This window comes from Seriola aureovittata, chromosome 8 (assembly GCF_021018895.1).
Source record: "Seriola aureovittata isolate HTS-2021-v1 ecotype China chromosome 8, ASM2101889v1, whole genome shotgun sequence".
NCBI classification, from domain to species: Eukaryota; Metazoa; Chordata; class Actinopteri; order Carangiformes; family Carangidae; genus Seriola; species Seriola aureovittata.
Window position 1 is genome coordinate 29,116,591 of NC_079371.1, and position 27,181 is coordinate 29,143,771.

At 40.5% G+C, this 27,181-nt stretch overlaps 1 protein-coding gene across 2 annotated transcripts in view; it reads right to left on the minus strand.

Annotated features, from left to right (window-relative positions):
* Window positions 1–3,819: 3,819 nt before the first annotated feature.
* The window catches only part of LOC130173862 (F-BAR and double SH3 domains protein 1-like), a 42,244-nt gene continuing 18,882 nt past the window's right edge, over window positions 3,820–27,181 (minus strand). Inside the window, exons 10-21 of one of the 2 annotated variants that reach the window (XM_056383392.1) lie at window positions 18,025–18,120; window positions 17,676–17,792; window positions 16,975–17,079; window positions 12,123–12,278; window positions 11,831–11,956; window positions 7,960–8,043; window positions 7,733–7,877; window positions 5,382–5,482; window positions 4,481–4,594; window positions 4,225–4,345; window positions 4,094–4,149; window positions 3,820–3,990 (exon numbers count right to left, since the gene is read on the minus strand). In XM_056383392.1, the coding sequence (XP_056239367.1) occupies window positions 3,940–3,990; window positions 4,094–4,149; window positions 4,225–4,345; window positions 4,481–4,594; window positions 5,382–5,482; window positions 7,733–7,877; window positions 7,960–8,043; window positions 11,831–11,956; window positions 12,123–12,278; window positions 16,975–17,079; window positions 17,676–17,792; window positions 18,025–18,120 (1,272 nt within the window). In that variant the 3' untranslated portion in view covers window positions 3,820–3,939. Of the gene's footprint in view, window positions 3,991–4,093; window positions 4,150–4,224; window positions 4,346–4,480; window positions 4,595–5,381; window positions 5,483–7,732; window positions 7,889–7,959; window positions 8,044–11,830; window positions 11,957–12,122; window positions 12,279–16,974; window positions 17,080–17,675; window positions 17,793–18,024; window positions 18,121–27,181 lie in introns of those variants that run through there. The other variant, XM_056383393.1, reaches the window with a different exon arrangement.

The window sequence follows — 27,181 nt, forward strand, 5'->3', positions numbered from 1 at the left end:
CCAACAGGCGTAAATATATGCCTGTAACCTTTATGAAGAATGTAGTTTATGCACCCGAGTGGGAGAAATATTAATTTCATATTAATTATCTATTCAATGTGAAACATATATGGGTGTGTCACTATATGTAGTTTCTAATTTATCATAAACTGTTATGTAGTGAACTGATGTCTGTTAATTGTTATTTTCTATTTCAAATGGATGAGGGGATCAGCCGCTACTATTTAAGATGGTGGCTCCTCATTGTTAAAATCATTTGCCTGATGAAGTTCTAGCACAGAAACGTAGCAATTAAATTCTTTATTGCCTTTGAGTAGAACAAAAGGAACTGGGCTCAAAAGCCCTCCTGACATACAAAGGCAGAAACAGCCTCCCCAGGCCGTCATGACGGAAGAGAACAGCTGAAGGAACCACAACCTGCAAATGTCCAGAATCAACAGAAGAGAACTGGACACTGTGGTGCAGAACATGACAGAAATGAGCACAAGCAAGGAAGAAAAGAAACAACAATAAATGATTTTAAATGATTCTCACCTAATGTTCTTTTGAACTCAGAATACCACTGAAAATGAAGTCACTGAGAAGAAAAAACATCCAAGAACACGGTAAAAAAATGTACAAGAAAGAAGTCATTTAATCTACCCAGTCTGATGAGAGACTTTGTTCCTCAAGATTCTGACTTTAGTCTCATTGTATCATCATGTTTTCTTGCAAAATTAAAAATTTAATCTCAAAATAGTCTGAGCTTTTTTTGTAAAGTTATTACAGTGTTTGTTTTTCCTTCAATTAAGACTTTGATCACACAACATTAACAACTTTTTTCAACTTCATTCTCAAAGTCTCCAGTTTTTATGTCGTCACAGTGGATCTAATCCACTGAAGGACAGTTCTCAGTCTGTCACTCCCCTCAAGAGGTTGGTCATTCAGAAAGTCTTGATATCTGCCTCTGAAACTTTATCACACAGTGAGGGTGGTCGAGGAGGTTTCTTCAGCAGGTAGAATCAGGATAAAGTGAGAACATGTGTATGTAATCCAAGTACATGTGTTTCTGCAGGGAGGGGGCGTGACCCTTTGGTTGTCATGGTTATTGTAAACCCAACAATGTCATCTGTATTTATTTAGATTCCTTCCTACTGCAGTTTACATTACAGCTTCTGGCCCTGCAATAGAAGAGTTCACCAGACACAGGTCAGAGGTTCCAGGTCAGAGGTAAATCAGTTCCTGGTCTTTATGGGAAACCAAGCAGGAAACTTGTAGACTATGGAATGCCATCTAAATCAAAAATCAATAATTAAATAAATACATGAATGTTAATGTAAATATATAAGTGATATATAAGTGCCACATTTATTTCCCAGCTCTTTTTATTTCCATCTGTTATATTCAAATGGGTATGGTTATCTCACATATTCAGACCAAAGCAACAGCACCAGAACAGAGGAATTTAAAAGTAGAAAATGCATTTCCTGTGGAAAGTGTGTGTGAATGCTGAGAGCTGAATGAGATTGGTGAAGCAATGCTGAAGTAGCTGAAGCAACAGCTAAAAATTAATAGCAGAACTTGTAAGCTGGAGGTTGAATGGCATAAAATGGTTGAAAGACACCTGAATTGTTCAATTTCATAACAGAATGACCAAAAATGGTCAGAAAATACCTAAAGAAGAAAAGCAAAACTTGTAAGCTCAAATCTGGCAGAGATTTCTGAAGCAATGGTTAAAATGGTTGAAAAAGCAGCTCATATTAACTGAAAGTTAACTCAAAGTACAGTGCTTTGAAAATTTAGATGCCAAAATGGAGGAGCTGAAATCCATTAGCTGCAAAAACTGAGAACTGAAACATGATGTTGAAACAGTTGAAAGCCAAATTACTTCCTGCCAAATGTGGAAATAGAAATAATTAATCTTTTGTATTAGTAACAGAAAGATGAACTGCATCCTAAACAGTAGAAAATTTATTTTAAGATATCAATAAGCTGAACAATCACTTCATAGCTGAAAGTCTTGTAAACAGTTTAAAGTTTGAATGAAATCTGTAGCTGAAAGTATGCTCAAGTGGTTATATTTCAAAGACATTGAAGTTTTGAAGGATTTGAAAATCTTCTCCATTCATTTTCATTGTAAAAAAAAAAAGCTTATTTCAAAAATTATGAATAATATCAAAAAGTTGAAGGAAAATTCAATATGTTTGCTGCTGTATTTAGTGTTGTTCTTGTCCAGTCTGAACTGTCATCTCCCTCTATGAGTACTAACTTGTAAACAGCTTTCTGTCTGTGTGTCTGTCTATCTACCTGCCTGTGTGTGTCCGCTCAAATCCATTAACATGGGCGCGGTGATGAAAATCAACACGTTCCGAAGCTGCCATGCATCCAGTGTGCACCGGGTCTAACCCCACAGCATGGCGACAAGTTGCTATTTCTGAACAGAAACCAGTAGACAAGCTGTCCCCTATGTTGAAGACTGGGGTGTTTATTTTATTTAGAGGTCTGAAAAATGCAACTATGAGTTTACTTTTTGTTAACTGTTGGCTGTTTTGGATTATTAAATTAGCGGAGAGCAGAGGTTTTCCTTACAGTGCTCTTGGCGCTGGAGGATTCAGTGTGTGTTTTTGTTTTGTTAATCTGTTTATACATTAGAAAGTCTGGCTACTATTTGCTATTTATTTTAAGTTATAAAATATTTTCCGACAGGGGAGATCTTGGCTATTATGCAAGTTCTGCAGATGTTAAAATTGACCCCTTATGAAAAAAAATATTGTTGTATTGGTATTTTTTTAATTAACTGTTATCTCTCACTATTAGTACTAACTTGTAAACAGCTTTCTGCCTGACTGTGTCTGTGTTTTTAAACATCACAGAGATCAGAGTCTCTTAATGAACTGTTTTGAACACCTGTGTCTGATCAGCTGTCTGTGTCTACAGAGCTGAGTGAGATTTTGGCTCAGCGAGCCTCTCAAACGACTGCTGTTTCTGAAAAAATGGTAACTCTTAACAGACACAGGAACTGACCATGACTGGCACAAGAAAATGTGGAACAAAAATGTGGAAACAGGAGCGAGTTACCAAAAAGGGTCAGTTCTGCTTTTCTTAGGAAATCAGCTCCTGAATTTATATTGCAGTCAATCAGAGAGGTGGAGGGTAATCCCATCACTTTGAGGCTCATGTTCAAATTCTGTAAATGTCTGTGCTGTGAAACAGCACATTTCTGTCTACTACCTAGCACGCAGTGATGTGTTAAGACTGAAATATGTGGCCAGGAGGACGAGTTACACAGAATTTTTTCAGAGGATTTCTATAGCTTCTCCCACTCTAGCTGTGATGTCATCCACTTGAAGTTCAAAGAGGCTGAGACTGTTTTCAAGGATTTGAACAGTGTCTCGATTCATTTGAACGGCAAAAAAATATGATAAAAAGCTTAATATTTAATATACAATTAAGAAAAATAATAGCAGGAATGTCCTGAATGAGCTGAACGTTTTGATACTGGAATGGTTTCTGTAGCACACAAACTGTAGGACTAGTTAAGTTCCAAAAACAGGATGGAAATATTTGAATAACAGTGTGAATACCTCAGCATGTGGGCTAGAAAGTGTCTAACTCGGGTTTTTCTGCTGACCTCATCCATAGCAGCTCATCACTCAGCTTCTGTCCCAGTGCTCCTGCTGCTTCTCCAAACTGGCAGCGTGTTGACTCAGACCTAATGCAGACAACACACTGACTATAGATATTCTATTATTCTGTCTGTTTATATCATAGAGTGTGAGCTAAATAACAAACACCTCTATATACAAATCAAAACATGATCTCTCATTCACACTGTATTCAGATGTATCATCATTTATTCTATGTAGCTAATACATCAGAAGTCTCACAGAGTTGGCCAGAAGAAAAAAACAATGACAGATACAAACAGTTTGGTCACATTAAGGTGTATCTGCCGGTGTCTCAATGCTGAGGTGAAGGCTTCCGAGCTGGAGGAGGAGGTGGAGCTCGACACTGGAACAGAACAGAGGGAGGAGAGAGAGGCGTTCACTGTCACTGATCAACATCTGCACACAGATGCATTACATCAACGTTCAAGAACTCTGCTGTCACGTACTGGTCTCAGCCGACTGCTGCAGAGGTCTGGAGACTTGTGGCTGCTGCCCCCTGACTCTGATCAGAAACACAGAGACAGAACATTAAGACCTGAACCTGCAGCTCTGACATCCACAGTCTGACTCCACTCACCTGCTGTATTGTCTCTGGGCCTGTCCACACAGCTGGGGGGGGTGGCACTGAGAGGTGGACTACAGCCAGGAGAGGAGGGGATTGGGGGGGGGGGCCAGGGCATGGTCGGGGTGGGGAGGGGCTGGATATACAACAAATACAGAAGCATCAAAACCAGTAAACAATCAGATAAATGGAGAAATAGTGTGTGGCTCCTGAGTCCTAATCACCCAGAGAAGTCCAGATTTACAGGAAACCACAGACAGTCATTCCTCACCTCTTCCTCCTGCTTCACCTCCTTCTCGCCTTCATTATGTACAAGCTCCACTACTAACGACGGAAAGACTCCGGTCCGACCGTTCAGCTCTCCCTCCCAGAAGCCGTCGTCCACCTGAACCACAGTCCAGAGGTCAAACAGAGCACGTGCCTCGTGAATCATCTAAACTCACCATCCACTTACTGGCTTTATTCAGAGTAGGGCGTGATACTTTTTATTTGAGTGTTGTAGGCTGCAGTCTAAGCACAGACCTTTTGAAGTAGTTTGCCTTGTCATCCAGCAGAGGGCGCTCTGTCAGCTTGACCTATTGACCTATCAGTAAACTAAGCTAATGATAATGCAGTGTTCTTTTTGTGAAAATGAAAATGGAGGACAATAGGGAGCAGAGGTGTCCTGAGCAGAACACAACACTAAAACATCTGAGAGGCAGCAAGTGTAAGTGTATTTTGGGTTCTACACCATGGATGGCAAAGTCACAAATAAAGATAAGGCTGTTTGTCGACTTTGTAAAAGGCAGCTGGCTTACTCTACAAAGACAACAAATCTCAATCAAAGGGGGTGGGGTTATACGAATTGCGGGTCATTTAGAATTTTTAAAAAAGTGACAGCTTTCAGCCACATCTCATTGCCTTCAACTAGAGTCGTCTCAGTTGTAATACTGCAGTCGTGATGACAACTTAACAAACTCAATTTGCTGATGAAGGCTGTGTGATGTGGTTGAAAGCTCTATAGAAAATCAAGAATTAACTCTCACACTGACTCACCCTGTACCTGCTCCTGTTTACAGGACAGGTGGGTGTGACAGGTGAGTCTGACAGGTGAGCCTCACTGTTCTGTCATGACTTGGTGTAGAAACACAGACTCTGGCAGATCTAGGCTTTTAATTTGAAATGTACTGCACCTCTCCATATCGATAGCGGATCAGGTGGATCAGCGCCCCCTCCTGGAAGGACAGCTCCTCTGCACTCTGGGCCTGGTAGGAGTACAGAGCTCTGGCCAAACCTGAAACAGATCACAGCTGTATCATATGACCATCGAATAACACTACATCATCACGCGTGTGCATGTTGAAGGTGTGAGGATCAAACAGTGCAGATATAAATGTGATTGGACTGGATGTCTCAGCAGTGTGTTTTAGTAAATTTTCACTAAAATATACCATGCATTATAAATATACTGAATATTAAACTTGCATAATCCAATGGAATAGATATACTTACAACTGAGGTTAGATTTGTAAGCGAACCAGCTTTACTGAAGTAAGATTGTTACAGAATGGAACCTGGAGGGAATAAAGTTAAGAAAAAAAATGTTCTAAAGGCCCTGGGAGCAATTGTGTTGGAGTAGCAGCCGTAGCGAGGCCCAGATTGAGGATAGACGAGGGCCTTAGGTTTAGGGTGGTGGAGGGGCTCTTGGATGCCTGGTCATACTACATGCCTTGGCACAGGAGTCTTAGATAGGGTAGAAGAGAGGCTTCTGGACACGTTGTCCTACTACGCTACCCTGGCAGGTCAGGTTTGGGGATTTCCACACAGGGCTGGAGATCATTGCTCCCAAGGCGGTGATAGGTTCACTTTAAAAAGTGATAGTTCTTTCTTAGGCGGAGAACCCACCTAAGAAAGAACTATATATGATTGTGCACAGGCTTTCTGTCTTCAGTTCGGATCCGGATCTGATCTCGCTTTTATTCTTGTGAAAGAATTCATTCTATTGCATCGGACTCTGATCATCTCCAGTGCCTTCTTTTTTTAATCTTTTTTGACTCCAGTAAAAGTGCAGTATTGTAGAAAGTTAAGTGTTGGTGAAGACGTCTAGACTTAGTCTCTGGCCCGGACCTGGACCTTTTTTTCTCCAACAAGTGGATATCTTTAAATGGGACAATCAGCGTGGAAAGACCTGGATCAGTTAGGTGAACTCTTTATTCTGAATGATAAATTTTTGAGTGATTTTGAGTATGTTGCTATAAGTTAGCGGGTCCCTGTATAACCAGAGTGACACAGCTCTGTGTCTGTATTCTCTGCAGAAATTCAAACATGTTCCTGGTAGTTGTCCCTGGTCACCAGTCCTGTTTGTGATTCATGCATTTCATGGACAGGATTTCAAGGTGGGGGAAGGAGTGCGTCTGGTTTGGGGATCTCAGAATTCCATTCCAGTGAGTGTGAAGTGGTTGGGATGAGGGTCAGAACCTCTAAGTCTGAGGCCATGGTCCTCTGCCAGGAAAGGGTGGATCGCTCTCTTCAGGTAGGGATGGAGTTTCTGCCCCAAGTGATGGAGTTAAGTATCTCTGGGTCTTGTTCACAGTGAGGGTAAGATGGAGAGGGAGATGACAGGTGGATCTGTGTGGTGTCAGCAGTAAAGCAAATGTTGTACGGGACCATTGTGGTGAGAGGAGCTGTGCCAGAAGGCAAAGCTCTCCATTTACCAGTCAGTCTACATCCCAACACTCACCTGTGGTCATGAGATCTGGGTAGTGACCAAAAGAATGAGGTTCCAGGTGGCTAGAATGGGTTTCCTCTGCAGGGTGGCTGGACTCACCCTTAGAGATAGGGTGAGGAGGTCGGAGCAGAGCCACTGCTCCTTCATGTCGAAAGAAGAAGAGGTGGTTCTTAGGGGTCTTGCTTTGGATGTCTTCCAGGCACATCCAACTAGGTAAACCCAGAACACACTGCAGAGATTATGTACAGTATCTCATCTGAGCTGGGAACACCTCAGAATCCTCCAGGAGGAGGTGGAACACATTACTGGGTAGAGGGACATCTGGAATACCCTGTTTAACCTGCTGCCATGATGACATGAGCCCGGATCAGCAGCAGAAAATGGATGATAAAAAAATATGTTTTTTTTGACAGTTTATTATTTACAGTGTTATATTCCTGCTGCTCAGAGTAAATTGTTAAGTAAAAGAACCTACATCAGAAACACAGTGTTCCTGTGCTCTCTCACTGCGATGTGATGTTAAGGTGTGTCTTCAGCAGCTACAGGTAGATTTACTATCTCCCTAAACAGAAAGACTTTCTGTTAAAGTAAGATTGTAGATGAAGTTCATCATTTTTTATTGTTCGTTCCTTCATCTCTGATGACAGTGATGATGACGATGGAGCTGTGTTTTAGGAGGGAACCTGCAGCTGATTTTATTTGTCGACTTTGGGACAGAGAAAAAAGTTCTGTGCTAAAAATGTTTTGTTGGAAGAACACACACACACACACACACACACACACACACACACACACACACACACACACACAGCTGACCTCTGCTCCCTGCCCTCGCTTTGTTCCCAGAAGATGAGGTGGAGCTGAGGGAGCTGTCCAGCTGGGCACCGCCCTCTGCTGGTAGACACTGGAACTGCACAAAATGCTCAGGAACATAGCCCATCCGTCCACAGGAGTTACACACCTACACAGGGACTGAGACACAGGTGAGACACTGGATAACACACATACACATCATGATCAACCAGCAGCAGAGCAGCTGATACCTTCACCCAGTCCTCCATGTCTCCATCTTCAATCACCTGAAGCTCTTCCCCTTCCATGATTGACAGCTCATCTGATTGGTTGGCCTGAAGGAAATAAGATGCTTTTGTCATGTTTATGAATTCTTCACTGAAAGTAGTCGATACAGTCTGCTCACTGCTTCTGTTAAATATATTCACTTGTTCACTGTGACACTGGATGTGACTTCATGTGACTAAACAGATTGAAACTTCAGATCAGACTTAGACAGACTGCTGAAGGTCGTGCTCACCCTCACACTCAGGTTTAGCTAACAACAGACAGTCTTTTTCATGTTCTCCAGATAATATATATTTAAACAGATCAGATTGTGGAGAAAACTAAAGGCAGATCTTCACCTTATTCCTCCTGGTTGATATTGTCGTGTGACTGAGGGTGTCATGATCTGTGTCTGGTTGTGTTTCGTTTTCTGTCTTGTGTCTATGTTGTCTCATCACTTCCTGTTTTATTTTGACATTTGACTCTCCTTTCGTTTCAGGTAACTTGCCCTTCCTCCTGGTGCCTCCCGTTGGTCTGATTGTCTTCCCCGCCCTGATTGTTTCCACCTGTTCCCCATTACCTTGTGTATATCTGTCTGCGTTTCCCTTTGTTCTGTGCCAGTTCGTCTTGTTCTGTATCCGTGAACCTCCCGGCCCCACGCTCCATGTCATTGTTAACTCAGGTCTTGTTCCTTGTTGCTTTGTTTAGTTTTTTCCTCATAAGAGTGATTTTTGGTTTTCTGGCATTTGCCATTTTTTCCTCTCAGAGTGATTTTCTTTTTGTCTCTAGTTTGTTACTTTGATACTTTGTGCTTAGTCACGTTATTGTTTGTTACTTTGTTGTTTCCTCATAAGAGTGATTTTCTTTTGGACTTTGTTAATAAATATCATTTTGTTGAACTTTTTTGAGTCCTGTCCAAGTTCGAGTCTGACAGAGGGCTTCACAACATTTCCTGGACTACAGTGGAACAGTCTAAATAATCTCCTCTCTAACCACTTCTTGAGCTCAAGATGTGAAGGAGAATTCATAAGGACTTAGGAAAATAATCTGACTGCACTTTCACAGGGATTTTTTTAAAACTAACTTTATTTATTAAATTAAAATAATAATTAAATAAAAATAAGAAACTGAGCAAGAAATCAGAATAAATTATATTTAGACATAAGTTTATAGTTTCCTGTCATAGGTGCTTTTGACATTTCAATAAAGAGAATATTAATATTTAGGTCTTTACACAATGGGAGGAGATTTAGTGAAACAACATTTATGTTTAGGCAATAATATGTTGTTATGAAGATGATACTGTTAACTAGAAATTCAGTCTGCTTGTTCTTCATTCAGTGAGATTTGGGCTTCAGTCAATCAGACAAGGAGTTCCATCAGTTCTGGATCGTGTCACAAACAACTACTTTGTATCTGCATTTATGTGGGTTTGCTATGGTTAAACTACAATGGTGCTTGGCTTCATATGTTGCTGCAGCAAGGAATTGTGGGATTGGATTTCTCCTTTCCTTTCGTAAAGGAAGCTGCAGTGTTTTCTATGCTAAAGGTGTCACGAGTTTGAGGTAAGTAGGGGTAAGTGGTGGACCCAAATGCAGAGGAGGAACCAGTGTCAAGGAATTTATTAACAAAAAAAAAAAAATCTATACATGGGACGATGCCACTGACGAAACAAACAACAAATCTCATCACCAACAATGAAACCACAAGGAAAAGACAGAGCAAGGGCTTTTTAAAGGAACAGAACTGATTACTATGGAGAACAGGTGGCGAAACAGACATAGGTGGGACACATCAGGGATGATTAACCAAAGGAAGCAAAACGAAGAACTCAGACACTGGGGCGACATGACTATCAAAATAAAACAGGAAGTGCATGGGGAAACAGAGCACAAGACAGGGAAGACTAAACTAGACACCAGAAACACCCAAACCAGAAACACTCAAAACCAAGAACAGAAACCCAAAACCCAGAAAACCAAAAACCAAGAAAGTCCAAAAAACAAAACCCTGGAGCCTCCAGGCTGAGACCATGACAAAAGGAGATAAGATAGGAAGCACTGAAGCTCCTTTCCTTATCATTTAGAGAAGTGAATCAGCTCTTTTCATGGCTTTTCACTCAGTTGGAACCTTTCTCAGAAAAAAAGACATTTCCACTGGATCCCTGGTCTGTGAGTTCATTTTACTTCCTGTTTCTTTACCACAGTGAAGAGAGGAGTCAAGCTACCATGTTGATATATGTGATAAATATGTGGCTTGGTATATTTTCAAGAAAAATGGAGGAAGAAGAGGTACAGAAATGTATCTGGGCTGTAATGAGCTTATTGTTGTGGACATTTGAACCCTAGAGAAGAAACAGGATCTGGAGATAGACATTTAACATGACAAATATCCCCAGAGGAAGAGGAGGCAAAGATACTGTGTGAGGTGAAACATGATGAAACACATTGATACCATTCAGGATGTGTCCACACTGATATGCTTTCATTTTAAAACTTAGATAATCTTCCTCTAGGCTATCACACCTGAAAATACATTTCGCATGACCATTCACATACATGAGCATGTGCGAGCTGGTGTAAATGGGAAGAAGACTGTCCACTCTGCAGTTAGTTAGTTAAAGTAAATCCTCTGAACTAGGAGCAGCAAAGACAGTTGTAAGATTAAAATAGAGAATGTAATGGAACAACAGCTGCAAGACAGCAAGGTCATTAACACTGTAGTATTCACCACTGGCAGTCGAGGCTGATGAGGGCAAATTAGAGACTGTGGGGAGTCTACGTAATCATTTCGAAAGGTCATATTTTCTGTCCGTTCAGGCTACAACACAACCCCAGAGTTTTCAAAATGAAACAGGCCCAGCTTTTTCTGAAAGTCTCTGTTTTAGAGGCTGAAAACTCCAGATAGTGTGGACGACCGGAGTAAACATAGCAGAAAAGATGAGTTTTAAAACTAAAACCTCAGTGTGGATGGAGACTCAATCATTATGACAGTAACCATGTTTCTGTGTATCACAATGATCAAACAGGAGCTGATCACAGCTGATTCAGCTGCTGTTAATGGAGACAATATTTTATCTGTTATTTAATTATTAATTTTCTTATATGTTTGTTTGTATATGTTGCTTTTAAAATCCAATTTATTGTATCTCATTGTAAGCTTTCTTGGTTGACTTTTTCTTTTTAGCTCATCAGTCTGATTTGACCTGTATGAAAACAAATAAACACGTAATGTACAAATAAAATTTGATTGAATTTGAACAGATATAAACTAAAACTAGAATTACTCCCTCACATGTGAATTAGTGACTTATGGCCAGAAAATGTGTTTTGTGTGGTCAATGACCTTTGACCACTAAAATGTAAAAACTTCACCCTTGAGTCCAAATGCATGTTTGTCCCGAATTCGAAGAAAATCCCTCAAGATGTTCCTGAGATATCACGGCCACAAGAATGAGACAGATGTGCAGATGTGTCTGGCCCATGCTGTTGTTTCATTTTTTCTGTCATCATGTTGGTCTGTTGGTGTTAACATGTTTCCATCAGAAATATTCTAGATTTCCTCCATTTTCACACTGAGCTGATAAAATGTAGCAGAAGGAAAAAAACTCCACTTTGAGATCCGAGGATGAGGATCTGGATTCAAACACACTAGTAGGAAGTTCACAGAGAACCAGGAGCTCAGTGTAGCTGAGGATGTTACTGAGCCACATTACTGTGGACAGGATAAAAATCACTCAGCAGTGCAGGTCATGTTAAAATCAGCCCCCCACCCCCTACAGACAGAAGTCCAGTGTGAGGTTTGCTGTAGCACACAGTAATCATGTGTGTGAGTGGATATCTGAGTGGTCAGTACCTGGTAGCTGTAGATGACTCTGCAGGCTGCAGGAAAGACACACACTTCTGAGGCTGACACCGGATCTGTGATTTCTCTGTTCTCATCATCATAGTCCTCAAAGTCAGTCAACTCAAACTCCTCCTCCTGAAGACACACAATCAACACAAACACTAAAAACACAGGACACACAATTAACACAATAAACCCAACAGAAGAAACACAATCAACATAAACACAAGACACACAACACAAACAATAAAATGTGTGTGTGTGTGTGTGTGTGTGTGTGTGTGTGTGTCTGTCAACGTACTGAGAAGTCCTCAGTAGACCTCCTCTGCTCACTGAGCCGCCGCTCTCTCTCCAGCTCCTCCTCTGCCTGGCTCATGGCGTCATGAAGCCACAGTTCAGTTCCTGTGACTCTGACTGAGAGCAGAGCCAGACGAGCCTCAGCCTTCACCCTGCTGAGCTGAGGTAGGACACAACAACACACTGAGACACACACAGCAGCTGGCTTCTGTTCCACACTTTGATATTAGCAGTCAACAGTGTGTGGATTCTTCATTCTCCATTTTGTTTCTGAATGTATTTATCAGTGATATCCTGCCCTCTGTTTGAGTTTTTATTTAGTTTCTGTGTAACATCCTCATGTGTAAAACTTGCACTGTGCGCATATCACAGGACACTCCAGTGTTGTTGTAGTCAAGTCCTGCAAGACTTCAGACAAGGTGTTTAGAGAGACCCATTATGGCTAAATAAAGTCCAGCAGTTTCAAGTAATGCCAGTGTTGCTCTCCTTCCTGCATAAGTAAGCCTGAGAGCAAACATAACATGGTGTCAGAGTAAAGGTTCATTACCCACTGACCGAGAGATGGAGATGTATGGCGTACCAGCACCCAGGATGGACTGGGATTCACAGAACAAGCCACCACGCTTCACGAAAAGCGCGAAGAAAAGTGCAGTTATCAACTTTTGTGGAAAGGGGAGGAAGGGCGAGATGTGTACAAGATCTAGACACTCACAGAAGATGGAGCTAAGAAGCTACAGACATACTGTGATATAAGTACACACAATACCTGATGCCCAAATCCAACCCGATGCTAGATATCGTTTCCCCAAGAAAATGCAAGGGAGCAGTGAGACATTTGAGCACTTTGTAACAAAGCTAAAGCTGCTACTAAAGACTGTGGATACCCAAACAGTGACAAAATGGTCAGAGACTGCATTGTGGAGATTGGGGCATCACAACAGAAAAGTAGTTTTAAAGTAGACACTGGTGCAATGGTAAATACCCTTCCAGAAAACATATTCAACAAATGTTCCAAAACACCACCTTAAAGCCACCTATATATAAGCTCACCACTTATGGAGGAGTGTGTTTTACAAAGTTTTACAATGTTGATGCCAAAGCTAAGGAAAAACAAGAAATCAGTCAAGTGCCACATGTGGTCAGACAAAGCACATCTTCACCCCCGGAACAAAGGAAACAGCACTAAAGGCTGCCCGACAGACTCCCAACTCCCAGCATGCTCCATGTTTCACATCTGAATTGAATTCTGGGGAGTCCCAAACTCACACTCCTCATTGGCAGAGATGCAGTGAATCCTGACGACACGGCCGTCATCTTTCAGATCACATCCGCCGTCTTGTCAACCCCCCCCCCCCACACACACACACAAAGACACACACACCACCTGCATGTGTTTATCGTATTGCTGTGTTTTCTGTATGATTACTGTGAAAATTAAATAAACATTGTTATAGTTTAAAGAGAAGTCATTTAGTCATTATTGTGCATGTTTATTGTGACCTGTGGCTGATTGAGAGAGTCAGAGCTCGAACTTTACCTTGTTAAGTCACTTGTAGTCGTTGACCCCAGGAGTTAAGGTACTTTAAGTTAACTACTTAGGTTGTGAGACTGCAACCTGGTTTGGTTATCGTCCCGGTCTCCAGGTAATGCCCGGTATTATTAATTAATATCAATAATTTTAATAATAATAATTAATAATTTCTTATTAAATAATTTCTTATATTTAGACATGATAATAAATCATATTCAATAACCAAATACGTACCAGATCAAACAACAGGAAGTCAAATGACCACGAGATATACAAGGAAGTCAACTTCAAAATAAAACAGGAAATTAAAGAAATGTCCAAACATGACTGGTTTGTATGTCTGAGAGTTCACAGCTGTACTACTAATACTGTATTCATCATCTCACTAGAAGGAGGGAAATATTAATCATCAAGGTGAGGAAACATTGAAGTTACACAACCTGATGTCAACTCAGCAGAGGATTATAAAAAATCAAGGTGGGAGATTTAAACTTTGCTATATTCTTACTGCTGTCACTGATGTTTCCTTTGTCTCAAGTATTAGCCTCTCTCTCACTGATCAATAGAGAATCTATATCTATACAAGTACATTCAGTGTTTAGATATTTTGCCTCTCTCTATTAGAATGCCTACTGTATCCATATGAACATGTCATTTATAGCGGTGCTGCTTACACCTTGATGGAGTTCTTTGATAAACAGTAACAAAAACAATTTTAGAGACCGAGCTTTGTTCTTAAAGAGGGTCAACAAAATACTTGGATTTAATCCCCCTGCTGCCTCTTCATCCTCTCTGTCTCTGCTTCATCTGCTGCTCTGATATTAAATCATTTATTTTACTTATACATAATGTTTTATGTGACAAAATGTTAATTATGTTTAAGAAATGATACAAATTCAAGTGATATATGAATACTGTTTAATATTTACTCCTTTCAGTTCATTAATAATCGGAAACTCAGATTTGAAATCTGAGGTCTTAAGTTTTGAAATTTTACAATTTTTCTCAGTTCAGCTCACAGGTGATTTTATAGTTTTGCTTTTTGGAGATACAGAGATCAGCCTCATATATCATCCTATACAGAGTCATTCCTGTACAAATCCTGTTTAAATCATTGTCTTACAGTAATCAGTTGTCCCCTTACATGAAACACAATGAAGAAGAATTTAAACTGTTGTCTCCTGCAGCCTCTCAGCTCAGACTCTTCTCACTTACTGTACAAGGTTTGTGGAGACACCTTGTAATGACCATTCTCCCCACACAAGTTCACTCACTGCCAAAATGTTAAACTGGAGGACAGTGGCGGCTGGCCAATAGGGGGCGCTAGGGCGCCGCCCTCCCTGATGGAAAGTGATTTTCAAATGTTTTTATTTATTTTTATTTTTTCCAAAATAATCGTTTAAAATAAATGATTACTGCTTATTTTACAAATAAATGTGTTTTGAATTATAAAGAACGAGCCATATATATAATATAAACCACGGGGTAATTTGTGTCCACGGTCATTTCCCCTCTCTCCTGGGGCGCTAGAAAAGTTGCCCCAGCACTGCAGCAGCTCAGCCAATGGTAGACTGTTGCTGAGACAAAAAAACACATAGCAACGGGTAATTTAGCCGATTAGCGTCATCAAATTTGGCGCTGAAAATATCGCCCCAAGCCTATAAGTATCCTAGCAACCAGAAACAAGTGTGGGAAATCGAGATGGCGTCGTCAAGTAGACAAGAACAAGAACACGCAGAGCTTCAGCTACCCGTAAATTCTGTAAAATCGCTCTTGCTAAACCACTTCGAAAGGAGAACTTTAAGGGAAAAACTTTGTGTTAAAGAACTTGGACCTGAGAAGCCCGGTCTGAATTTAACACAGCAGACACAGGAGAAAGGTAAAACTGACCAGAGGAGCTTCTCTCTGAACTGGTATGACAGGAAGGCTTGGCTAACTGGATGTAGTTTTGCAAATGCAGTATTCTGCTTCCCGTGTTTACTTTTTAAAATGCCGGGGGCAGATATTACATGGACTGTAACAGGAGTCAGAGACCTAAAACATTTATCAGCGGATTAAAAAACATGAATGCTCGAAGGTGCACATGAACAACGCCGTCAAGCTAGCCGTGCTAGGCAGGACTAGCATAGCTGCGCAGCTGGATGAAGGACACAGGATTGCGGTCAGAAAACACAATGAAGAGCTGGATCGAGGATCATTGAGTGTGTGAAATTCTGTGGAGCTTTTGAGTTGGCATTGCGAGGCCACGATGAGACAGCATCGTCCGACAACCCCGGCATTTTTCGGGGATTAGTCGACCTTGTGGCCTCGCTGGACGGTGTATTAGAGGAGCACCTGAAGACCGCCACTGTGTTTAAAAGGCACCTCAAAGACAGTTCAAAACGAACTTTTGGACTGTATGCTGACGGTTCTTCGAGATTGCATTCTGGAGGATATAAAAAGGGCAGATTATCTGGCTATTCAGGCAGATGAAACAACAGACACTGCCACTCATTGTCAGCTGGTGCTTGTGCTACAGAGGAGACAAAGTTCATGTACAAATAAGAGCACTCACTCACTCACTCACTCCCTCACTCCCTCACTCCCTCAACCCCCTCACTCACACATACACTCACACAGACACACACACTTTTTCTGTGTATAGTTAACTTTAATCACCATCCACCTGTAAACATTATAATATACCATTATATTGTAATTTTGTGCTATTAGTATTCACTAATGTATTTAATCCAATTGCTACATTTTATGTTCCTATGACACAGTTTTTCTTTGTATATAGTTATTTTTAATCATCATCCAACTGTAAATGTCTCTCAAGAACTTTAATTTTGTATTAAGAGTAATCACTAATATACATCTCATATCATTGTCATTATCTGTCAAACTGTTGATTTCTAAAGGGCAATTAAATGATTATTGTTTATCCCTAAAACAATGGTATCTTTTGGTTTGGGTTCTTTTATTGGTATAGTTACTGAAAGCTTCTGGCACATACAGCCCCACCTAGAATATTTTTCACCAGCCGCCACTGCTGGAGGACCTGAACTCCATTAGCTGCAAAAGCAGAGAACTGAAACATGTTGTTGTCATGTTGTCTCCCTGTATGAGTACTAACTTGTAAACAGATTTCTTTTTCTGTGTGTGTGTGTGTGTGTGTGTGTGTGTGTCATACTGTAAATAGTGAAGCTGTTGTTTCATTACTTTATATATACACAGGTCAGATAGGTCTCTGAATGAGAAATAGAGCAGGAAAGAAAATCAGCTATGATAATCATCTGCTTGTGTTGATTCTGTTTGGTTCATGGTAACTGGAGTTAAATACCTTTGCTTTGCGCACACTGTCCTGCACCTCTGCTATCTTCTGCTCCACACTGAACCCTGTATCTCCTGACAGCAGCTTCAGCCGACTCTCCAACATCTGCACAGCCTGCCAGGACACACACACACACACACACACGCACACACACACACACACACAGTATTTTTTACTTAGGCATGTGCATGTCTATGCATATATAAAATATGGACCAATTATAAATAAATCCAGAAATAATGTTTTACTACCGTGATGGTGCATGTAAACTCTTGCAACTTCATGCAGGGGGGGGGGTTAAACTTCTAATAAATGTATCAACACATACAACACATGAAGCTCTTCATGACACAGCACATCAGATAACCAGACTTCAGTACAACTTTACTACAAACACTTTAATTCTAAATAGCTAGCAGATAATTCTTTCAGATGAGAATGTTTAAATCAGTGAACAGCAGTGAAGTTCATATGATGAGGATGATGCACAGTTGTTGCTGAGAATCAGGATGGACCAGTGACACTGATGTGCACACCTTCAGAGACAAAGATAATCTGAACAGGAACTGAGGTCACACACTCAGAGCTCAGAGGTGTGGTCATGACTATACATGAAGTATGTCCTCAGGAGGTTGTTATACTACAGTGTGATGTAAACAGGAAGTGGCTGAATAAAGCCTGAGCTCAAACCAGCATCATCTCTATTTTACCCTCTCTCCATGGGTGAGGATCTTAAAGTCTTTGGCAGCTTTCGTCACCCATTTCTTGGCCTCTTTAACCAGACAGCTGCCAGCCTCCGAAACATACACCTCCTGCAGAGAACAAACCTGCACACAGGAGGGACACACACTCTCAATATGACATCATTCAGCTTTCACACTGTGCTATTGTTACTGTATGTGTGTGACTGCATTATGTTCTTATGCACACACTATTTTATCTAATGACAGTTTTGTGGCAAAACAAAAATACAATGATACAAAATATGAAATGGTCATAATGTGGTTTTTATTACTGTCTTTTTAATAATGTTTTATTATGAAATACACACACACACACCTTGTCAAATGGAGCAGGTTGGAAGGTGAATTCAAACGTTTTGCTGAAGGAAACCGATTCTCGTAGAAACTGCTGGATGTTTTTCTCTCTGGTCACCTGACAACACAACAACTAATCACAGTAACCATCAACCAGGAACCCCCACCCCCCACCCCCACACACACACACACACACACACACACACACACACTATTTTCCCCCAGTGCTCCCCTCAGACTGCACTCACCTGTTAGTTCAAACATCCTATTTATGTGTTGAATTTCTACCTGGAGGTCTTCACCACTGAGCCTCTCACCTCTCCCCCCTCATCAGAAAATATTTCTTTCTGCTTACCTTTTTCTCCCTTGTCTGTCATCTTCCCTCAGACCCCTCATCCCCACCCATATGTCCTCTAGAGACAAAGTGAGTGTATTATGTCTGGTTTCTCCTGTGGGGGACATCGCTCCTTACACTCCTTACACTCCTCCAACCTGAAGAACCATACAGGTTGTTTTTTCAACCTTCTGTCACAAAATTGTGCACCCTAGTTGTGATGGTCAAAATAATAAAAACAACGTGGACTGTATCAACAGCAGCATACCTACCTTTGTCGCCATGGTTATTATAATAATGACCATGTCTCGGTTAGGTTCAATATAATTGATTTGCGATTTGGGTTAAAATAAGTACTTCCTCAACACTATACAATCTTTGTTGACATGGTTACAATAATAAGAACATGGTTAACTTTGTGGATGGAGACTGAGGATAGAAACAACATTAGAAAATGTGTGAAATTTTGAGTGTGCCTGCTGCTTGGTGCATGTACTTCACTCCTCTCGTTTCAATCTGTACAAAGGACATTACTTTCGATTTCATTCATGTCGTAGAGACTTATCCTGACACTGACCTCAGTCACTGCAATTGTCACTCAAAAAGCCTTTTGAAGCTGTCACGACTGGCCAAAATAGCCTCACACTGATAGTTTTCAAACCCAAATTTGTCCCCACAACCATAGCAAGACATGTATACACACATGTACATGCCCTAACAGAAGTTGATCTTAAATAAAGCTATATAAAAGCCCATATAGACGATTGATTTTGTACAACAGAGCCAATAATTCCCTCTTGCCATGTTTAGAAGTTTAATTTGAAGGTTAATCCAAATCTTGGAGATAATGTTTCTGTGTTTGAGTCAATTTATATACCATCACGATTTTATATACGCATAGACATGCACATACCTAAGTACTAAATACTATATATGTGTGTGTGTGTGTGTGTGTGTTTTTGTGTGTAATGGTAGAGCTGCCCAACATAACCTGCAGTAAGTTCTTTTTACCTGCTTAAGACTCTTATTTTGAAGATGAATATCAAAAAAGTAAGATGGTGTTTGTGTGTGCCTGTCAATGTGCCTGTATGTATTGTTGTGTGTGGCAGTAGAACTGTCTACCATAGAGCCTCCAAAAAGCTTGTGTTACCAGGTTGAGACACTTATACAGTTAATATCCATATGGTGGCGATAGTGTTTGTGTGTCTTTCAATGTATGTGCGTATGTGGTGTTGGTAACTGCATAAGCTTAACCTTCAAACAGCCCTTTGAAGTTGTCAGGACCGGTCAGAATGAATTCACAATAATGGTTTTTAACCAAAATTGTCCTCACAATTATAGAAAGACATGTACACTAACGAAAAGAACCACACATAAACACACACATACAAGAACATGCAAATACACCATGTTGATATACCTTAGAGTTGCTCTCATACCTTAGTTAAAAGGCTAAGAATCAATGAGTCTAATTAGCCAATCAGTATCAGGTTTGTCCATTTCTGCCCGGATACTGAGTTAGTAGCACCTACTGAGACCTGCTGTTTGCTATCAGCTCTTGAATTTGTATTGCAGTCTATGGGAGAGCTACTTTGATGGTTGAACAGTTCCTGTAGCTCAAAGTAAATTCAGTATGTCTGCTGCTGTATTTACTGTTGTACTATCCAGTCTGAACTATAATCTCTCTTTATGAGCACTAACTTGTAAACAGCTCTCTGCCTGTGTGTGTGTGTGTGTGTGTGTGTATTTGTGTGTATATTTGTGTGTGGCTGTGTTTGTAAACATCAGAGAGATCAAAGAGTCTCCTAACAAGCCGGTTCAAACACCTGTCTCTAGCTGGAAGACACAGAGCTGACACAGATCTGGGTGTGATTTTGGCTTGGCAAGCCTCTCAAATGACTGCTATTTGTGAAAAAACGCTAACTCTTATCAGAACCACGAGTGGACCATGGCCAGCATAAGAAATTCATGCACAGCATATCTAGCTTTGGTGTTCCTAGAGCCAAACATGTGGACAGAGGAGTGAGTTACAGAAAAATGTCATGCCTGTATTTTTGGGGAAATCAGCGCCAGAATTTATATTGCAGTCATAGGGAGAGGTAGAGGGTACTCCTATCACTTTGAGGCTCATGTTCAAATTCTGCAAGTCTCTGTGCTTAGACACATTCTATGAAACAGGACAAATTTGTCTACTATTGAGGAAGCCATGATGTGTGAAGACTGAACTATGTGCCCGTGAGGACGAGTTAAACAACATTTTTTCAGAGGAGTTCTAGAGCTTATCCCACTCTAGCTCTGAAAATTCCATGCAATACACACACATTATAAAGTCTAAAACGGTCTAAAAATGACACAAAATGTAAACTTTGATTTTGTGTAAACCATAATAGTTGTCAAAATACCCAAAAAGAGTTTCAAGTCTTGTGACCTGTTTAACGTTTCAACCATCTTTCTACATTGAAGTATGATGCAGCAGTAGTGCTCCAAAGTTGGTCTCCCCATTCATTCTCTATAGGAATTTTTTCACCTTTCATCACAATTTACATCACCATGGTTACTGAAATGGCTTAGAAACGTCATAGCACACCTTTCCCGATCCAGCCGCACACATTGATAAATATATTTTCTCGGTTTTCTCTAAGCTGCAGGACTAATTACACACCGAAATTTCAAAACGTAAGATGAATAAGACGAACTAGAATTTGCTGTTCAAACTGTATGTGAATGGTGAGAGCTAAATGAGATTGCTGAAGCAATGCTGAAGTAGCTGAAGCAACTGTTGAAGAAGCTGAAGCAACTGCTGAAAAATGCTGAAGTAGCTGAAGCAATAGCGAACAAGCGAAAAGCCTAATGGCCAAAATTGGTTGAAAATAAAGACCAAAGAAAGAAGAAATGTACAATCAAAACTTGTAATGTCACACCTGAAGGAGATTACTGACACAATGCTAAAATAGTTGAAAAAGCAGCTCATATTAACTAATGAACAGTGCTTTGAAAAGTTAGATGCCAAAATGTTAAACTGGAGGAGCTGAACTCCATTAGCTGCAAAAGCAGAGAACTGAAACATGTTGTTGTCATGTTGTCTCCCTGTATGAGTACTAACTTGTAAACAGCTTTCTGTTTCTGTGTGTGTGTGTGTGTGTGTATGTGTGACAGTGTGTGTATCTGTTTGTGTGCATCTGTCTGTTTGTGTGTGTTAGTGTGCCTTTCTATCTGTCTGTGTGCCCCTCTGCTTGCCTGTATTTATGAGTGTTTCTGTGTCAGTTAGAATGACAAACTGAAATTAACTGCTGAATGCTTCCTGATTACAACTGGACTGAAACATTTTTACAGTGAAAACGGTTTAGAGGTGTGTAAATCATTTCCTGTATTTAGTGTTGGAGCCGTCTGAGTTACACAGATTTTTTCCATATAAAATTTTCAGCTTCTCCCACTCTAGCAATGATGTCATCCACTCTAGCCTTGGACATTCCATGCAATACACAACCATTATAAACTCAAAAATGATCGGAAAAAAGCATAAAACTAAAACTGTGATAACTTAAAAACAATTGAAGATATCAAAAAGCTGAATAAAAGCTTAATAGCTGAAAGGCTTGTCTACAGTTCAAAGCTTAAATGAAGTCTGTAGCTGAATTTTTCAAATTCTGTATTCTGAAGTATTTAATGTTTAAAGAAGCTGAAGTTTTCAAGGATTTGAACATGGTCTCCATTCATTTGAATGCTGAGAGCTGAATGAGATCACTGAAGCAATGCTGAAGAGGTTGAAGCAATTGCTGAAGCATTGCTTAAGTAGCTCAAGCAATTGCTGAAGCAATGCCAAAGTATCTCAAGCAATGGCTGAAGATTAAAAGCAGAAATGGTAAGCTGGAGGTTGAATGGTTGAAAAAGGTCTAAGTTGTTGTTGGAAAAGCACAAAACTTTTTTTGTACATTATGTACAAAACTGTACATAATGTACAAAACAGAAAAACATGTTAGTTGGAAGCCAAATTGGCTGACAAAAAAACTAAGAAAGAAGCCTACAAGCAAAACTTTTAATGTCACACCAGTAGGAGATTTCTGTCACAATGCTAAAATAGTTGAAAATGCGGCTCACATTAAATTAAGTACTGTGCTTTGAAAAAGTAGATGCCAAAATGTTAACTTGGAGGAGCTAAACTCCATTAGCTGCAAAAGCTGAGAAGTGAATCATGTTGTTGAAAGAGTTAAAATGTCACAGCCTGCTTCTCAGTGTTTTTCCACTCACCCACACCTCCTCATCAGCCTCACTGTCCTCACCTGTTGCCCCCAGCTGCACTCCATCTCCAATCAAGCCAGTATATATGCATCCCCGGTTCACTCGCTCTTTGCCAGATTGTTCTTAGTATCATGCAAAACTTTCCAGCATTCATCTCTGGACTGACTTCAAGGTATCGACGCTGCTCGTCCCTGACCATCCTGCCTTGTCTCTGCCCCGGTAAACGCCTCAGCCTCCTGTCCCCGACCACGAGTTCTGCCTGTGCGCTTCTTGGTCCCCGTCTGCTTGTCCCTGTGGCTGTTTGGCGTTCTCCAGCTCCGACGTTGCAATGGGAGTGCCTCCCTGCTGGTTTCCTGATCCTTCGTCTGGCTTTGATTACCCGCCTTGCTGAATAATCACTTAGCCAAAACTCTTGTGAACAGTTTAACAGTAGCATGATGTCATCCACTCTAGCCCTGAACATTCCGTGCAATACACACCCATTATATGAGAAATTATCTGAAAACGGCATGAAACTAAAACTGATAATTCAAAAACAAGATATCAGAGTTGAATACAAGTCTAATAGCTGAAAGTCTTGTGAACATTTAAATGTTTGAATGGAGTCTGTAGCTGAGAGTATTCTCATGTAGTTGAATTTCAAATACCTTGAAGTTTTGAAGGTGTTGAACATCGTCTCTATTAACTTGCATTGTATACATTTCAGAAAAAGATTATTTCAACGATGAATATTATCAAAAACTTGAAGGAAAGGATACATCTCCTGAAGAAAGTTTTGATAGTTGAATGGTTTATGCAGCACAAAGTATGCAGGCGTAGTTAACAACCGAAGTGTGCGCATTGACATGAGCTAACTTTAATCAATAGTACAAACGGGAGTTGGACTCGCAACTACTGAAGCAAAGACCGTCATCTATCCCTCACACCTAACAGATCACCACCCGTTAAAATATTTCATAGGTCTTTATGTAATTAGCATGTGATGTGTTTAATTGAGCTTCATTATTAAAGAGTTTATCTGGTCTCTGTCTCTCTGTCTCGGTCTCTGCCATTGTCTCTATCAGTGTGTATGAAACAGGACAAGTTTATCTACTAATGAGGAAGAAATAATGTGTCAAAATCGAAATATGTTGCCGTAAGGACAGGGGTACACAGATTTTTTTCAGACAAATTTTAGAGCTTCTCCCACTCTAGCGATCATGCCATCCACTCTAGCCCTGAAAATTCCGTGCAACAAACACCCATTATAAACTCAAGAATGATCTGAAAAAAGCATGAAACTAAAACTGTGATAATTCAAAAAAAGCTGAATACAAGCTTAATAGCTGAAAGTCTTGTGAACATCTTAAAGTTTGAATGAACTCTGTAGTTGAAAGTATGCTGAAGTAGTTGAAGCTCAAAGAGGCTGAAGCTTTCAAGGATTTGAACAGTCTCTCCATTCATTTGAATGGCAAAAAAATTGCAGAAAACTTTTTTTATTTTGAAAATTATAAATAGTAGAAAAAAATTGTATACATCTGATAATCTACAGATCAAGCTGAATGTTTTGATAGTTGAACGGTTTCTGTAGGACAAAGTATGAAGGAGTAGTTAGAGACCATAGAAAGGGGGAAGAAGTAAGAACTAGAAAATTCCAGGGAAATTTTGAGTGCCACGGGGACTACTGCCGGAATGAGTACATGATTTATTTCCAGTGGTCAAAAGTCACCCTGATCATATTCTGGTTTTGAGAAATGTCTTGATATAAAAGACTCTGATATAAAACAATGTCACATCCCTCCATCATGTATTATGTGGGAAATATCTCATATTCTGTGTTGGTTTTTTTTATAAAACAAGAGGCAACATGTCTTCAAACTGGCATTTAAAGGGTTAAAATCCTGAAAACTAATAAACATTTGGTAGGTTTGAGCAGAACTGAAGTGGTTTAAGAGATTTATGCAAAAAAAAGCAGAAAAAAATATTGATATATGATGATTTTATAGCATTTTCTTTGTGTGTCCTTTTTTGGACGCGAGGAACCCCAGAGGGTACAAAATGTGTTACCAGTGTATAATAGACCTGTAACAGTAACTGACATTAGATTTTTAAAATATGTCAAAAAAGACACTTTCTTGCAGAAATCCATACCTTCAGCTGTAACACAGCCAAAATGATCAGCAAATCAAAAAAGAAAAGTGAAGAAAAAATGTCCAAAAAAGGACAGAGGGGCCCCTGAGGGTTAATAAATCCCCTGAACCGCTATTTAAATTACCACTATTATGTTTTTTTCTGTGCTAAATTTAATATTACTGGGGAGGAGAGCAACACGACTAGAAGTGACAGCGAGAGAGGGCTAGTAGCTTCTCCTCTCCTCTGTCTCAGCGGAGACCGTCACAACTTCATTCACTCTTTTAACAAAACAAAAAAAAAAGCAACGAAGGAAGCAGTAAATGGACTTACATATATAAGACCTAACTAAATGTAATTTAAGACCTAACATGCGGCTAATGTAAAGCTAGCGGAGCTTGGAGAGTTGGTTATCTGGTTGCTAGGCGCACGCACGCACACAGATCAGGAGCTGCCGTTGCCATGGCAATGTGAAAATCTGCCCAGAATTTGGCTTCTACATGGCTTCAAACAACTGCAAATTATGAGAAAACCGTTACTTCTTTTCATAAACCGAAAAGACCGTGCCAGACACTGAAGACAGAAGTTTCTACAGTCTCTATTTTATTCAGATATTCCTTAAAATGAGTGAGTAAGCTCAGTGTGAAGACAGAGTGAGATTCTTTTAAAAAAAAAAAGACGATTACATTAGGTGTCAATGAGAGTGAGCCAGGTATTGCTGCCGGACTCGGCACCCCCGTTTAAATTTTGTGCAGACCCTGCCTGTCAAAGAGCCGCGAGCTCGAGTTAAAAATAAAAATAAAGGTTATTTTTTACTGCTTCACGCACTCTAGCCAACTGACGCTTTCACTCTAACTTTGAAGAAAAAGTGATTTGCACTCCTCCTTTGAGTGCTCACAGTGTGAAAAGTTTACATGTTATGTAAAAACAGTTCCTATCTTTTTGAGAGAGCAGAAGTTTTCCTCCGTTTTATAGTTTGAATCACATTTCTACGTGCAGGTATGAGAGAGCTGGGTGACTCAGAAAAAAGGTGCAATTTTGTTGAAAAAAGGTGGGTTTCTAAAGAAAATTCCAATGCATTCCTAATGCATTATTTATTCCCAGTTTTTTGGGGAATAACTTTGGGAAAAATTGGAATTTTAACACCAAAAGTCATAGCACCTCTTTCGGGATCAAGACGCACGTTTTGATGTATATATTACTGGGGTTTTCTCAAAGCTGCGGGACGAGTTACGCGCCGAAATTTGGCGGAAGAATAATAAACCCAAAAGAGAATATTAATAGATGCTATTCTAGCTGTAGAAGAGAGCCTCGGAGCTGAGCACCCATGGCACTAACTAGATTAGTCCACTTCCTTTGGCTGAGGTGTTGTATAGCCTCATGCCAGTTGGAACAAAGGATCTCCTGAACCTTCTGTTCCGCGGCGCAGTGAGATGAGACATTTGCTGCAACTGTAGCTGTTTCTCTGTCCCTGTCTAAGATGGCCTCCATCTTACATTGCCTGCAACTCTCCACAACAGTCCTGAGTGAGTCCCGACTCCTGCCAAGCACAGACCCAGCCTTTTTGACTGGCCACCACTGACATGTGCAGCATTTCACTGCAGACGTCAAAAGATCTGAGCTTCCTGAGGAAAAAGAGCCGACTCTGCCCCTTCAGGTAGATGGCATATAGTGGAATTACTTCATTCAGCAATCCCACCAACTAGACAATGCCATTTCCTGAGAAATGCGTTGCTGGCTGCTGAGAAAAATCTGAAGCTGACTTTCATTGTTAAATGCTAGGAACTAATATTTTAAATGGAGTTGCAAGTGAGAGTTCACGTGAGGCACGAGGCAAGATGGCTGCACGACACTGAGCGCTGTTAATATAGCCCCTTTTATTTGTGTTTACTGGGACCCATACACCTAAATACTCTCAATTAATGTATATAAAGGTTTAGTCTTAAGTTATGACCTCAAAGAAAAAGCCAGCGCCGACCAAGAAGCAGGAGTTGTCGAGCAGAAGACAAGCTAACGTTAGCGAGTCTCCGGAAGACATGGCTACACTAATTAAACGAGCAATTGCGTCGGAGATGGAGTCCCTGCAGGAAACGGTAGCCTCCATGTTAAAAGACTCACTTGAGCAAGCTCTAAGTCCGATTGAGAAACACCTGACGGAGAATGGCACTATCCTTAAGTCTTTGAATGAGAAATTGGAGGAGCATGCTGAAAAGTTCAACACAGTGTTCAGGCGTTGGATAGCATTCAAGCTAACGTGGGTCAAAGCGAAAAAGACAGTAGCACCTGTCTCGCGGAGCTGACCAAGCTTCAAAAGAAAATTAATGAGTTGGAGGACAGATCCAGGAGCAACAATGTGAGACTGGTCAACTTACCTGCGGGCGCTGAAGGTGAAAATCCGCGGGGCTATCTTCAAAAGATGTTACCAAAATGGATACCATCGCTTAAAAGCTCCCACAGTACCTTGGAGGTCGAAAAAGCCCACCGCATCTTCTCTAAC